Here is a 16,249-nt window from a genome sequence, read left to right as displayed (position 1 = left end):
TCTCTCCTGCCGCCTTCAGCAGGGCTGGTGGGTGCTCAGAGCCCCAAGTGCCAGCCAAGTGCCTCTTCCAAAATAAAAGCCTGGGCCTGTTGCACTCTTGCTGGCATTTAAAAGGAAAAGAACAGCTAATGGGCTGCTCCGATACTCCCTCACTGCTCCCCGGGAGAGCAGCCTGCTTCATTCATGTCCAGCCACTTCCAAAGGGAGCGCAGGGCTTCTTACACTGACCCAGGCAGCTTTCAGTCACATGCCACATGCACTGTATGTGTGAGGCCAGGAAAATGCAGCTACTTCTGGGGTGGAGGGCATCAGCCAAACAGAGAGGCAATGGAGGGCACAATCTGACACTGAGAGCAGGATGCATCTGACCCATGTGCTGCTGGGCACCAGTTTTTCCCTCCACATGATGCCCTGTGGTAAAGATCAGACACAACTGGCCGTAGTGGACTGGGACTCCTTCCTCCTGGCACCGTCCACCCTGATGTGGACAGGGAGGAGCAACGGCGAGAGACCCACAGCCCTCTGCAATGGGGAACTCCCGGGTGCATCCAGGCCTTCGGGGCCCTGCCACATATTCAAATTCAAACTGGGTGGAAACCAGCTCTAAAGTTGTTACACATTTTCAAGCACTAACATCAGAGCCGACTGGCTCTTTTTATAGGTGGATGGACATTTTTATGGCATGATAATTGCTTTGCACGTGTAACCTGTCTACATTTATTGCACAATTGTGTAAAACATGTCATGTGTGGCAGGGGCTTTGGAGACTCAGTCCATCGCCCTGTGAGGCACAGACCATTGAATCCCTGCCGTGACTCCATGCGGGGCCCAGAACGTGGACCTGAACTGGAACGCAGTCCTTAGAGAGACATCCAGCCCTGAGCTAAAGACCTCAAGCAGTCTCCTTGCAGCTTCAGGCCTCTATTTCCCTTCCCCACAGGTCTGCTGGTCAGAGCCTGCTCCTAGCCCGGGGGGTTTGTACGACACAAGGAGGTGCGGGCTGCCTGCAGGGGCTGGAGGGGGGCTTGCATAGCATGGAAGGAGCTGAGGGCTGGAGAGACTGGCCTAGGAGTAAGAGGTAAACAACCTGGGTGAAGTGCCAGCCTCTTTGAAACTAAAGGCAAAACTCCCATTATTTGGCTTTAGGCTTGGATGTGTGTGTGCGTGGCACGGTGGAAGAGGGAGAGAGGGGCATCGGAAGATGCACAAAGGTCTTTGTGCAAGCGCTTGGCCCATCTCTGCACTTGCACAATGACTGCTGAGAGCCGAAGCCAGCACAGAGACAGAGTCCAGCATGCAGGGTCTTGCCCTCAGCCTGGTCTAAAGCTGCAAGCATTCAGGATCAGACCCACCACTGGATCTGTGACAGCCCGGGGTCTGCTGTCTGCTCAGAGAGCCCATCCACGCCCCTCCCGGGTGACAAAATAAAGCACCGGTGCCTTCACTGTCAGCATCCGTCCAGACTGACGGTCTCCCCTCCCCGCCTGGCCTCCCCGAGCTCCCATAGAGAGGAGCAGACACACAAAGCCATGCCAGATCAGTCACACGCGGCTCCCTGGCAGCGCTGGACTTTCTCTGTCCGTGTTGACTCTGGGCTTTTGGCTGGGCCAGTGGGACAGGGCGGTTCCCCACACTTTTCCTAGCCGCCCTTTTCTTTACCGTGTGGCTCCCTTTTTGACATCTGTTTTCTTTTCCCCTGCCAACCAGAGAGCAATGGAGCAGGGCATCTGCTGCTAGCCCTGCATCGTCCTTCTTTGGACCCTCCTGGTTATTACTGAAGGGAAGCGATAAAGGACAGGGCCAGAAGGCAGTGATCAAATACTGTAGAAGGCCCAGTTCTTCCCAGTTGCTCCATAATACTGGGGAAGCCCATGTGGGGCCTGATCCCAGACCTGTTGGAAGCAGTGGCTTTCACGTGGCTGCTCACTGGCATGCAAAGGGCAGTGCTGCTTTGGAGGGGAGCGGGTGTCTTTCAGATGCCAGGGCTATGTGTGGGGGGAAACAAGCTCTGGGAGCAATAAGTTTATGGGGAAGCTGAGTTGGATTCAACCCATAAATAGCACCAGGGCATGGGTTGCCACTTTTGAGGCTTTATTAGAGTTGAGACCAAAGACTGGTGGGAAACAGCTGGAGATTGAAATGTCATCTTTATATGTTATTGTTAACTTTTTCATCATGGACTCTTTTGCTGCTGCCTTCCCATCCAGCGAATGTGTTGGGGGATTTTTTTTAATAGGCGTAATGGAACTGCACTAGCATCGAGGGAGGCTAAGCTAAAAATAAGGACCCGGTTGCACCAGGTGCTGTACAAACCAGATGTAAGAGACAGTCCTGCAAAGAAGAGCCGACATTCAAATCAGACAGAAGATTTAGCAGCCTGCTTTTACAGGCTTCTGGTGAAAGGGCAGGACTTATTCATTGGGGAAAGCCATTTCAGGTCACTTTTACAGTTCCCTCTTGGCTCTGCACAGCAGGGCTCCCATGGACAGATCTGTCACTGGCTCCATATAGAGTTGTGCTGGTTGCGCCAGCTGACAGTCTGCCTGCGGGGGCTAATTCATTGCAGGGCGAAGGCAAAACCCTGTCCCAATAAAGTGGCCTTCCCCCAAGCATTCCTAAAGCACTTGCTTCTTGAACATATTTGCGGTGTAACGATGTAGGTTCAAAGGTAGTCAACATGTGTGTGTGCATGTGCATGTGTAATATCCATGCCAGTGAGGAGTGATGGGCCTGTAGAGAGAGGTTTGATCAGCACTGACCTGCATTAGGTATGCATGAGTTTGCTGCCCCTGAATGATGCCGCTGTAGGAAGCTCGCTCCTCGCAGCCCTTTTTCCTGCACCATCCTGTTGCCTCTGTGATTGTGGGCAGAGATGGCTTAATCCAGCCTGCCCTGAGGTCAGTGCAAAGGATCCTGAAGATGATCATGCACTTTGGAGCTGGCTCTGAGAAGGACTAGCCCTGAGGGTGGGTTTTTTTCCCCCCTCTTGAGGCAGAAGGTTGTTCCAGCATGAACAGAAGGGCACGAGGCAAAGGGATAGTGTGTGTGCCAGGGACATATTGCAAATGCTACAGAAATAAATCAGCCAGGCCAGTGCTGTGATATGAGGCAGAGGGAGCAGTTCTCCACCAGGCCTTGAAACGCAGACAGGAGCCCAAACCAGTCTTTTCTCTCTCTGACCTCCCTTGAATAAGACCCATTGTTCCCTCTCTGCCTCACCGGTGCTGTGAGCGTTTTGGTGCACAAATGATCTGACAGCGATGTGGTGCCGCTACCCATCCGGTCCCCTGTGATTGCATCAAGGGCACGCAGCTCCGACACCCCTTGCTCAAGTGGAGTAAACTCTTACCCCAGTTCACGGCCATGGGGAGAGGAAGGGGTTATTCAACACCGAGGCATCAGGATCCTGGCCTGGGAACCACAGGCCCAGGTTTCCTGGGATAATTCGCTGTCCCCCATCGCTCCATCTGACAGCGTCTCTGCCCCCGTGCCGAATCCAGCTGCAGTGGGAGAGCTCAGCTCCCGCCAGTCCCAGGGAGGAGAGCAACACTTGGCAATGCATCTCCCCACCGCCTGCCCCAGCAAGCCCTCTGCAGACCGTGCAGCACAACCAGCCCCAGCCTCCACCACCACCCCAGGCACAGAGAAGAGGGTGATGCTTACCCTCTCCTCCACCATCTTACCCGGTGAGCTCTGGGAGAGGAGAAGTGGCTTCTTGGCCCTCCTTCACCTAGGGATGCATCGCTGGGAGAGCAAGCTCATGAGAAAGGAGAGCTCACTGCCTCCTTTAGGGACCTGTCAGGCAGAGGGTGCCCACAGCTCTGACCATGACAGGCCACAGGAACATGTAGCAGAGACAGGAGGTCCCTGCCCCGATAGTTTGGCCCCCGTAGTCTGAGACCTGCCTTATACCTCTGCTGCAAGGTCATTGAGTGTAGCCGTGTTGGTCTAAGGACATCGGCAGACAAGGCTCTTTGGCTAAATCTGATATCTTTTAATAAACCGACTCAAATAGTTAGAAAAATCCAGCAGAACTTTTCCAACTATTTGAGTCGGTCTAATAAAAGGTGTCAGATTTACCCAAAGAGCCTTGTCTGTAAGGCCATTGAGGCAGACACTCTCTCCGTGGGGTGTTTGGGCAGCGCCCCGGTCCATGATAACACACACAATATTTGGCGCTGTAAGAGCCCTCCACACCGAGCCAGGAGAGCCGGATCCAAACAGGGGGTGCCGTACAGCTCTCCGGCTCCTGGCTGCGGCAGTGCAATCCTGAGCCTTGGGTTTGGGGCTGATGCAAGGGGCAGGGGAGAGTGAGATGACTCCGGCTGGGACCCCAAACAGCCAACTAGTGGAGTGGGGTCTCCAGTCAGGCAACGGGGCAGTGGTGAGGATTAGGGTGTGCCACAGGCCTAGGGTGTCATGTCCCATCTACTGCTATTGCATGCTGTATAATCCCTCTTCTCCACTGGTCATGAAGAGTCTTCAGCTCTGTCTCTTCAGGACGGCAGGTTCCTTCCCCTGACTGGGGCTCCATAGTCTGGAGGTAAGCACTTACACCCTTCTTCACAGAGCCATGGCCCTAGCCCGTGAGGCTCCCCATGCATCTGGAGGTTTGGCGGTGGAGGAGTGGTGGCGAGAGTCATCGTCTTGGCTCCCAGAGTGATGGAAATTAATGCAGCCACCACTCCCTTGCTGCCAAATTTCTGGCCTCGTGGGGATCCCCATGGGTCAGATGATGTGACTGGAGCACACCACTGCATGAGGTCCCTCTGTGGCCAGATCCAGGGCTTGGGACTGCACCAGCATATAATGTCGCACCCCTGGACACAGCCCTGTGGGTGGGATCCAGCCTGCAGATAAAACCATGGAGTCATAGAGAAGCAGGGCTGGAAGGGACTTCCAGAGGTCCCATCTAGTCCAACCCCCTGCCTGGGGCAGGATCAGCCCTGTCCAAACCATGCCATATAAACCATAATCTAAACTCTGAATAAGATGACCCTCAACCCTGACACAGCATAGACCCAACACCCTAGCCTGCCTCAGGGAAAGCAGAGGAACAAGGGCGGTTATAGCCTTGCTTCCATGAAATATCAGCAATATGGGCTCAAGAAATCCCAAGTAGAGGATCACGGCCCCCGCTACAGAAAGTAAAACCCCCCACAGTCCGTACCAGTCTGACCATGGAGTAAAATTTCTTCCTGACCCCAAAGATAGCAATCGGTCTGATCCTGAGCAGAGGGGCAAGACTCACTAGCTTTGGTCCCAATAGGAGCATTGGCACAGCCCAGCAAAATCCCCAGCCTTGGCTGCAGTCAACCCCAGTGCCTCTGGGGAAGGCTTAAAAACAACCTGACACCTAGCAAAAAAGGGGTTGAGGGCAACCAGCAAAGCCTAGAAGCATGGGAAATACCCGTGGTAGGACAGAGGCATCACTACACCTAGATCATCCCGAACCAGTGGCCGTCCAACCTCTTCTTGAATACCTCCGGGGATGGAGGGTCCACAGCTTCCCTAGGCTGCCTCCATGTTGTAAGAGTGAAGAAGTTTTTTTTCTGGATCTCCAATCTAGACCCAGCACTACTCATCTGACACACAGGGCAGATAGACTGGGTACCACTGGGTTAAGGGATGGGGAAACTGGTAGGAAGGTAAGTCCTCCTAGCAGCAGCCTCTCTGTTACATGGGGATGCCTTGCCTCTAGCCATGAGAGCAGGTAGGGTGCAACACCCAGATCCCATTCCCTGCATTGGGCAGTGAAAAACTTCTAACGAGAGTTATTGCCCATGTTTCATGTTCCCGTCTGGGAAGCTCAGTTGTCCTAATTCATTGCAACCCGCACAACAGAGGCCCATTACTGGAGGTCCATTATATGGAGGCCCATTATAGGAGCATCCACTCAGTGGAGAGTTTTACTGAGCAGGCACTTGCTTGTCTTAAACATTTGGACTCATCCCTCTGGAGGCTGCATTGATTGTATATGCTCATTGCTATTAGATGCCTCTGTCCTGAAGTTTATATGCGTGGTGCTTTCTTGGATGAAACATATGCTGTCCCACAAGCCCAGAGGTCTGGCTGGATTGTGGCCAGACGTTAACTTTTCTATTCCCAGGAGAGGAAGTTTCTGGGTAAACATGAAGAGCTGTTTGGTAAGCAGTCAATACCTCCCAGCTCTGTGACCTCTCTGGTTAAATTGTGAGTCCATCCAAAACAAAAAGAAACTGCTGTCTAAAGAGACCCAGCATGCATCATGGAGATCTCTGGGTTCCCACTGAGTGGGCACTGGGGTAGGACAGGGAATGGATCTTTTTTTGCTATAGCGGTGCTTGTCAGGCTAGGATATGAATACCCCCGGGAGCATTCAGTGAACTTCTAGAGGGCTCATTGGAGGTAGGAATGAAAAGGAAAGGAAAGGGGAAACATAAGGGAAGAAAAAGGGAAAAGAATTAAAAATTGAAGGGCTACTCCACAATCTCTAGGTCAGTGGAGAGCTTGCAATATGACTGTCATAACACCCAGCATTACAGTTTTATTATCCATAGCAGAGAAACAGTGGGGTACACAGCAGTGTAGTAAGCTTAACAAGGGGTACATGACCCCACCCAGAAAAGAGAGCCACTGCACTACGTGGATCCATTGAGCCCAAACCTGTGTTGCAGTGCGGGAGCCTGAGCTGTTCTGCCGCTCGTCCTGGTGACTGCTTCCAGGAAACCATTTCAGGTGGGCTGAGATTTCCACCCTCAGTGTTTTCCCCTTTTAGGGTCCCTTAGAGTTGTAGGGCCTTTGAGATAGGTGCCATCTCCGTCCTATGCTGGTGCATAGGTATCACAATGTGGTCCTATCCCCGCCTGGGGTCCTTATGGCCATCACTATACAAATATATAAAGAATAACAATGAAGGTGATGATAAAGGAAGAGCCTTTCTCTTGTCCCCCCGGGTTTGACTCAGAAGCAAGATCGACGCATATGTTTGTAGTGATTCAGTTAACTTGTTTTCTTAAAAACCTGTTGAGCAACGTTGGCACAAGCCTGTGTGTGTGCATGGATAGTTTGCATACAGAAGTGTATGTGCATGCATTTTATTCCAGGAGCTGAAATGGGTGGGGGCTAGTTTCAGATACTGCTGGTAACTACAGAGGCTCCAGCGCCTTTCGTTCTGCAATAAGAGTGGCCCCACAGTGTCTTACACCAAATAGCTTGGTTTTAATTGACATCTTGTGTTTTAGCGTGCAGGCTCTACTGCATTTGCACTTCCCAACCACAGCTCCCAAAATACTTTATAAAGCAACTCAGGACCGTTACACTTTTTACAGATGGGGACACTGAGTCACGAAGAGATTCAAGGTGACCCAGCAGTCCAAGCCAGGGCTGTCATCCCACTCTCCATCCAGCATGCCAGCTGCTTTCCTCTGAGATCCCTTAAGGAAAGATCTTGCAAAGATGCTGTCCTGAAACAAAGGAGGCCCAATGACTTGCTGCTAACTGACTCCTTTCTCAGTGAACACATAGGTAGGATAGTCAAGGACGTTGCAATCAAACTCCTCCAAATGTTGTTATAGCGATCAGGAATACTGGAAGTGATGGACTCATTTGCTCATTTTTGGCTTTAGATCCAATGTTAATTTTGCCCCTTGCTCCAAATCTCATTTTACGTGGTTCCCCCCCACCCCCCAAAGTTTTTCCCCCTGCTTTCTTCCCCCTACCCTGTATCCATACAAAAGAAGACAGACAACCTGCTGGTACAGTGCCCTTGACCTTCCAAGGTGCTGAATGCCCTTAGCTTGAATGGAAATTCATGGGAGCTGAGGGTGATCCACCCCTTACACCTTACTACAGACAAGGCCTGTGCTGTGATGGGGCTGCCGTCTACGCTGGACAAGGTAGAGATGATGAATTTTGGAGGGGCGGGTATGTTAAAGTGTCTCACTTGATTAAGCAGAAGAGTAAAAAAGTCATGAATCTCACCATTCAAGATGAAATCCTTCCTAGCACTATCTCCACCTCCTTTTCTGTTGTGAGCAACCAGCCTATAATTCACTCACACCAGTGATGTTATTGGTGATGATCAAAGCAAGTAAAGGGGGCTCCAAATATCCCTCCTTTTTCTGTGCCCTGGGACATCATATGATCTTGCTGGGATCCTTGGATGATCTTGCTGGGATCCTGTGACCCCAGCTGACTTCCTGCCCCTGCAGCGGGGGGCTGGACTGGATGATCTCCCGAGGTCCCTTCCAGCCCTAACGTCTGTGAAATCTATGAAAGAAGATGGCAAAAGAGTTAACCTCCCCTTGTCCCCAGGGGAGAAGTTGCCCTAGTGCCTTGGACTCGAGCAGCATCCTGTTCATCCCGGCAAGCGGCTGATAGCGCTCGCAGTAGAGAGTTAGAGTCAGGCTTGTTATGTACCCCCAGACACACACACATTTTTGCAGGCTAATGGCTTTCCAAACCATTTCCACAACCGACCGCTGATGCAGGGAGGAGCTATTTTGGGGAAGCCAAAGCTGAAGTCCCTTTTGTGGTTTGGAAGGAGCTGAGGGGACGCACATTTCCATAAAAGCCAATCAATTCATGCTGTCTTGGGCAGGCTAACGAGGAGTAGCGTTTCAGTGGAAATGGCTCCTTGTCCCTTGGGGCAAAGGTGCTACTGGACTGACACCGTTCGTTTTGCAGCGCAAATCTCCTGGCAGAAAGAGCGAGATGGCGGCAAAGAGAGACAGTCCCCCGAGCAGGACCTGAGCAAAGGGAAAGTTGCTTGTCTCCGGCTTGGGTGAAAGGCCTGATCTTGTGGCGGTGGTTTTGGGGCTCTCCCTCTCCGCCGTGCGCAGGCAGTAGGAGATGGGCTGTGTCTCCATCGCGATTCTCCTGGTGTGCAGCCACGCGCCTACAAAATAATCCCTTCCCTCTGTTTCCTGCTCCATATGAATCACTTCCAGGGCTGATGGGCATGGAGCAGAAACAGGTAGGTGGGATACCCTCAGCCATGCGAGGGAGGCCTATATCTGTTTGGAGGAACGAATAGCATGTAAACCCACCCAGCAGATTGAGGAGTGGGTACAGGTCGCAGCAGAGTGAAAGAGCAACGAGGCCATGAATAGGTCTTCTGGGCATTGCTGCTGCCCAGTAAGGATTATGGACCTCATATCAAGCACAGGGGCCCTTCATGTGATGCTAAGGGGGTTTAGACACCTGCAGACCTCGGAGGGTCTGGGGGAGAGAGAGCAGGGATGGTGAGTCTCCGGGAGGCTGAGCCAGTCCTGCTGTCTTGAGCCCACTGCTGGACTCCAGAGCCCACCCTCCTCCGGCAGGATTGTGCTGGACATGTCCCCACACTTGCTCTCAGGCTTGCTGGAGACGGAGATCTCAGGAGCAGGTGCTGGGGAAGAGCCTGGACCAACCTCACTGGTGAGCTTCTGGCTCGGAAACACATCAGCAGGTGAGACAGGTGAGCAGGGGGTGCCCAGACTCGTCACCGTCACGGTACATCACCGCCCCAAGCTCGCACGGAGAGCCCCAAAGGGGATGAGCCCAGATCTCTTATTAATGCCCAGCCCTCTGCGTCAACCGATGCAAAACTTCTGCTGTTTCAGCAGGTCCCCTGCACAACGAGGATCTCCTCTGTCCCCAAGAAAACTCCCATTGCCTCAAATGGGAGCAGGAACAAGCCTGTAATTGGAACAATTCCCCACCCTCAGCCCGTCTGTATGTATAGCATCCCATGCTATACATGGCTTCCCATTCGGTTCACGCGCCTGTCTACGATGGCGGGGCAAACCTTGCTCTCTGTTGGTATTTATTCTAAATTGAATCTTCTCTGAAAAGACTTGAGAGGCGTAATTATGGTCTTGGTTTCAGAGTTACACGAGTCTTTGTGGGCGTAAGTAGCAGGCAGAGGAACTGCTGAATAACTCAGATTACAACAGTTTAATGTGCTCAGCTCGACGGTTGGATCCATCCCGGCAGCTCTTTCCGGGCATGCTACCAAGCAGGCAATAAGTATTTTTGTTTTGCGTTATCCGCGTAGATACAAACCTTGGATCTATTCCTAGTGCAGCCACAGACCTAACGCGTGACCTTCAGAAAGTCACATATCTGTGCCTGGCATCAGCCAGCAGTGAAGCCAGTGTCATAGCTATGCTTAACTCTTACCTAGGCTGTTTATTCCCAGATCTCCCAAGGCTTTCTAGAGTATTTGACGGATGGGGCCACTGAGGCACGGAGGAAGAAAGCAGAGTTCACCGGGAAGCTAGGAGTAGGAGCTGCGCTTCTTGAATTCACCTCTGCTGAACTTCATCCAAGCTGGGAGGTCTCTGCAAAGTACTCTGCTACCTTCACGGGAAAGGAGAGCAGTGCAAGGTGAGTACCAGCCAGGCACTAAGCAAGTCAGGCAGAAGTATATGTATTTAACAGTCCAGGTTTGATCTCGGTGTAGCACAACCAACCCCCCCAGTCCCACCCCATGAAGCTTTCAATCCCGTCACAGCAGCCCCCTGTATCATGACCTGGCCAGTCTCCAACCCCAAGCATGTCAGGGGGTTGCACCTCTGAATGCAGTGGTTTGGGAGCACCAGTCTGGATGCCTGAGCAAATCTAATTGCATGTAACTGGACCTCTTAGCTCTGAAAAGCTAGGCTGGAAAAAAAAAGAGGTAGCCAAACTCCAATGTGGCTTCAGTTCTGAGAATACATTTGCATTGGCTCTTCTTTCATCTGTTTTCCCATCCCTAGCTGGAAGGATATAGGGAATGTCTGGTGGGGAATAAATCCACGGTCCGTCTAGATCAGCAGCTTCTCTGCAACACCTGATTGGCACCAGAAGGCACCTGGTTATGCCAGTGGCCCCCAATCCCTGGCCCTTGGGAAACCCCTTGACCTACTCTGATGTAGCTTGTGGCCACAATTAAAGCAGAGGTTTTGCTCAGTTGCTCAGTTTTGGTGAGTGCTGTGGCCCAGGGGACCATGAAGCCAGTAATGGGAGACCAAGGCGAGTTCTCCCTGACCCCATTAGCAGCCTTCACCCAGTCTGAAGCCTAAAGATTGCAAGATCTTCGTGAAAGAGGTTGCTGTAAAATTCAGAGCTTGCCTGTTCCTGCCCAGGAACACCCCCTGGAAGCTGAAGGAGTAACATAACCCCGGGAACGGCTCGGCACAGTGGTTTCCAACAAGCCTGGCACGCACTGTGCTCCACCAGCTTGGAGGAAGAGCTGTCGCTCAGCTTTTGCTTCTGGCAGCTGAAACAAATCCTTTTTATTTTGTAGATGTTTCCCCCAATCCAAGCAACGCCTGAACGGGGAAGATGCCGATGTGATTGATCCTCTCTGGAGAGCTTGCCCCAATGCATCGAGCCCACAGATGGAAGCTGTCCCTACCATAAGGATTCCCCAGCCTTGGCTGTTGTCCTGAACTTTGCCCTTGCCCCCCTGGGACTCTTTGCTGCAAAAGAGGATGTCTTTGCCACAAATCCAAATAGAGGAGGTGGGAGACGGCGCCGATGCCGTGTCCTCGAGCGCTGCCCCTGCTGACGACCACCTGAGAAGTCTGAAGGCTCTGACGGAGAAACTGAGGCTGGAGACCCGGCGCCCTTCCTACTTGGAGTGGAAGGCAAAGCTTGAAGAGCAAGCCTGGAAGAGCCCTAAGCCGTCTGCGGAGGAAGCCGTGAGAGAGCCCAAAAAACCCTCGGAGGAAGCTGCCCCTGTAAGGAAGGTCCAGGTACATCTCAATGGGAGTACTTCCCAGGAGAAAGTGACTGTCCCTTCCGGGAAACTCAGCGGCTTTGGGAGCATTGATGAAGCTCTGAACTGGCTCAGGAAGGAACTGGTAAGTTGTTTCCTATCGAGTTAAATCATGCCCTTTTCAGGAAAAGAAAAGAGAAAATAAGTAACCACCCAGTGCATGCAGCCTGCAGTGCTAGCAAGTCGCAGCCCTGAACAAGCCTTTCTTTTGATTTCTCTGGCAGGACCTGGGGACAGTGCAAGGACAGGGAAGGGTGGACGCTAGACTTCAATGAAAGGAGTCAACCCAATCGTCCGTGTCTCTGCTGGGCTCAGAGGCGGTGGGAGAATCGCCCCCCTCCCCGGTTAACAGCTACTCTGCTGGATTTTAGCTTCATTTCCCTATTGTCCTGAGGGATTTAAACAAGTCACAGTCCTTCATTTCTAATACTTGGGGGAAGGGGGGAATAGACCCATCAGCTGGTGATGAAAATTCACAGATTGTTCGATAGACTATTAGGGGCTGGAAGGGACCTTGCAGATCATCGGGTCCAGCCCCTCAAAGTCACCCACAGGAGCTTGTAAGAGTTTCTGTGTCTCTCCTGGTTGCCATCTCAGGACACCCTACTGCTATGGGGTAGGGAAGTACGATGGGAAACCGAGGTGCAATGGAAATGCCCTAGTTTGGTGTTACGGTACCTGTCCTGCCTCTGTGCTGTGCCCAGGAGCACCGCGGAGAGGTGTGCCCTACCCACTCGCTCCGACTTGACCCAAATTGACCCCTGAGTGGTGCTGAGTGTGCTCCCAGCACTGCTCTTAGATGCCCTGTCCTTTTGCACTCAGGGCTACCGCGCTGCCTTATCTCCAGGCTTAGGCATGTGAGGAGGGGAGCGGCAGGCATCACACCTGTGTTCCTGGCACTACTGGAGCAAGGGCCATGCCAGCAGTTCACCGACACCGGGCACCCTCGCATGTCGGATGCCAGGAAGGGCATTGGATAGGGGACAGGTCACCTAGAGATACCTGGTTCAGTGCTCTCCCTGTGTAGCCTCTATCTCTGCCACTGCTGGATTCAGGCCTATTTGCTGCACCTTTGGGAGCATGGGTTTATGCCTGCAAGAAAACACTCGAATCACAGAATCAGAGAAAATGAGGCTTGGAAGGGACTTCAGTCAGTCACATCTAGTCCAACCCCCTGCTCAAAGCAGGGCCAGCCTCAGCTAGACCATCCCAGCCAAGGCTTTGTCTAGCCGGGTTTTGAAACCCCCCCAAGGAGGGAGCTTCCACCGCTTCTCTGGGTCACCTGCTCCAGTGCTATAAGCCCCCCTTAATCAGGAAGGCTAGCCACATACTCCTTTTTATTTGGGGAACAACTAAAAAGGAAACAGGGAAGGGAGTGAGGGTCATAGGTTAATAACAAGGGAGACAGAAGGGGACGCGGAGTAAAGCACGTGGCCACTGAACAATTCAAAGGAGCCTCTGGATGTAAACTCTGCCCAGAGATGTGAGTGGGGGAGTAACAGGGAAACAGGAGACAGGATATTGAGATTGATGGACCATTGATCTGACCCAATATGGTACCTGGGTACAACACAAGGGCATCTACTCTGCCTCCACTGACTTGCCCAAGATGGCACAGGAAGTTTGTGTCCCAAAGCCCCAACCCTTGAACCCCTGCTACAGCCTCATCATAGTCTTATGTATTACACTCAGTTATTTGTGCCATTACACTCAGTTATTTGTGCCAGCTGAACGCAGTCCCGGGACTTGCGGTATCGCCTGATATTGTATCCATGGCCTGATCGGATAAATTATGACTTGGTTGCTTGTGACCACTCTCCTGACCTTTGCAATCAGTTGAGCAATGTGTAAGAAGAAGAATTATGTGTCCAAGTGACCTGTGATTGGGGCTGCCTCGTGTTTGGGTGTCTGACTCGAGCTACTTCACATGGGCTACGTCACAGAGGGTGGGCCTCAGCTGTTCCCCTTTAAGGCACCTTGGGTTGGTCCCCGCAAACTCACTCATCTTGGTGCAGAGCCACCGGTTAGGATGCAGGGCGTAGCCTGGACACAGAGCATCCAGGGCTTGGCAGGGAGTAACCAGCACTCTTCCCATCATCCAGAAGTGAACTGTCAGGCAGTGCACAACACACAGCAGAGATATAATTTGCCTCTGCCAGGCTTCCTTGTCTGAGCAAAGTGCAAGGTGAGTCCCAAGGGAGGCCTCTTGTAAAGGTTCAGAAATGTAAAGTCCCCATTCAGACTCCCATTCCCTTTAGCTTGGCCTTGCAATATTTCTGTTGGAGTCTGGTTTCTTCTGGAGTGCAATTCTCCACTCTTGTTTTCACACCAAGACGCGCCGTGCAGGCACAACCACAGATTGCACAGCTCGGCACAGTGCAGGCTGCTTGGGGTGTGAAGATGGACCCAAACTCCATCAAACGTGCTAATTAAGTCACTAGGAGTAAAGGCTACAGGTCTACAGGAAATAACACGGTGACATTATGGTCTTTTCTTTGTGTGCTGTTGTTGTGAACACCGATTCCCCCTTGGATACTGAAGGTGTGAGGTCCAGCATCTGTCCCCGGCACATACCTACATTGTCCTCTCAGCTCTCACTGATGTAACAGGAGTCAGCTATTGCTATCTAGTATTTAGGAATGTCTCTGAGAATTTCACAAAAACTCAGCTTTTTGCAGAGTCTGGCTGTTAACACCCAAGCCTCAACTTGGAGGGCCAGCGCACTTTGACAGATGCGTGGAAAATCAGTATAGTCAATGCAGTGAAATCCCCAATGATTTCTGTGGTCGGGGTAGGCAGTTAGACTCAGGAGCATCACTGAGCAGGGATATGGCCAGATGAGGGTCTCCTGGAAAGCCATTCCTATCACGTTTGACCTGGTGACCATCCAAGGGGGAGGAGGAGGGGTAATACAGAGCAACACCGAGGAGCTCATCATGGGAATTTCCAGCAATAGGAATAGATGGAGACAAATAACGAAGCATTGGCCCAAGAAGAATATTAATTCACTGTCAGTCACCAGCACACGACCCAAAGTCGCTGCTCAGCCCGGCTGGAGAAAATACCATCTCTTCAGAGGCTCTGAAGTCTGGGACTTTTGTTCTGGGAGGCAAATTAAAAAAAAAAAAAAAATGCTGTGCCCGGTCAGCTAGTCAAGGAAACAATTACCTGCATATATACAGGATCTGAATGCCTGTACTTCTAAGGGCTTGATCTGAGTCCTGGTGAAGTTAATAAGACTTCAATGAAAACTGGATCAGCTCCTAGTAGAGCAGTCACTGAGGGCGCATCCACCTTAGTGATTCTGCCTATCTCCGCTCCACATCAATTTATCCTCCTCATCAAGGGCTGCATTACTCTCAACAAGTTTACAGAGGGCCTATTATTATCCCAGCCGCTAGTGCTGAAATTAGCTGAAAAGAGCACTTACCTGAATGGAAAAGAACAATATTGATGTGTATCTCATCCTGTATCACTCCGGGATGGCTGGGGAGGAAGACGAAAGAGCCCTTTATTTCCCAGAGTGAATGCAGTGATAGAGATGCGAGTGGCAGACCTGGGGGATGAAGGGGTCTATCCCAGTGCTGGGCCAGCGCAGAGAGCAGCAATGCAGACTTCTCTGCGCTGCCCGGCCGGCGTATCGAACCGATAGCCCTGAGCCAAATGGCCCTAAGCACCGTGCTGCCTGCCACTTGTTTCTTAGCTTCCACTCATCTCTTGACTAGAAAGAAAATAAAACAGCAATCCTTATGTTGCGAAGAACTCAGAAATCCCACTGCAGCGCAGAACACTTGTGACCCTCTGGATTCCCATTTGATATCTCTGAGTTTGTCTTGTGAACTGTGTGTAGGTAGGGGTTTGCACATCTAGCAGTGCTAATATTATACTGCACTTTTAAAGGGTCGCATGGCACCCCGGGGTGCTGCAACACCATGGTTGCAATCACCTGAACCGGCTTTAAATGACCAACTAAGCATGGCAGACATGGGCAAATTTACCCTGCACCTAGGATCTCCTTGCTGCTGCATTGACACTGCTTTTGCTACCCAGATTGCCTTGTTTAGAGCTCAGGATGGGTGCTGCCACCCATGATGCTGACCAACACTTAGAGATTTGACTGCACCATGTGGAGGTGCCACATGGCATCACAGCCTGAAGTCCCTTTCCAGTGAGGCACAGGTAGGAACCCAGCATGAAGCTGCTCTGCCCCGTCAAAATTAAGGCTCTCCTGTGCATGCCAAGAAGCAGGTAGACTCCTGTGCAACCTTAATACCAGCCACTGAAGCACCCAGAGATGGCCAGAGGCAGCCGAGAGGGGGTTGGATTGGACTGCCCAGATCCATCTCACTTTATGCTCTTTGATGGAGCTAGTCTTTAGACTCCCTCTGTGTAACGCTGGTAGAGGTTCGCATGTTGCACAGCCCAGCGGGTGCAATTCGGCTGGGCCATGTAGGCTGTGTTGCATTGTCCCCTCCAGAAGAAGTGGCACCATGCGCTGCATCTGGGTTGCCAGCCTTTTTCTGC

General features: G+C 51.9%; 1 protein-coding gene across 4 annotated transcripts in view; it reads left to right on the top strand.

The window, feature by feature from the left end:
- FAM167A (family with sequence similarity 167 member A) overlaps nt 1-16,249 on the top strand; it is a 37,270-nt gene that overhangs the window by 1,810 nt on the left and 19,211 nt on the right. For 3 of the 4 annotated variants that reach the window (XR_003095117.1, XR_003095118.1, XM_006028153.2), the window contains exons 1-2: nt 10,110-10,350; nt 11,252-11,810. Coding sequence is in view for 2 of the 4 variants with exons in the window: in XM_006028153.2 (XP_006028215.1) it covers nt 11,439-11,810 (372 nt within the window). In the remaining 2 variants the exon portion in view is untranslated. Of the gene's footprint in view, nt 1-10,109; nt 10,351-11,251; nt 11,811-16,249 lie in introns of those variants that run through there. The other variant, XM_025209505.1, reaches the window with a different exon arrangement.

This window comes from Alligator sinensis, unplaced genomic scaffold (genome assembly GCF_000455745.1).
Source record: "Alligator sinensis unplaced genomic scaffold, ASM45574v1 scaffold393_1, whole genome shotgun sequence".
NCBI classification, from domain to species: domain Eukaryota; kingdom Metazoa; phylum Chordata; order Crocodylia; family Alligatoridae; genus Alligator; species Alligator sinensis.
This window is presented reverse-complemented; position numbering and strand designations above follow the sequence as displayed.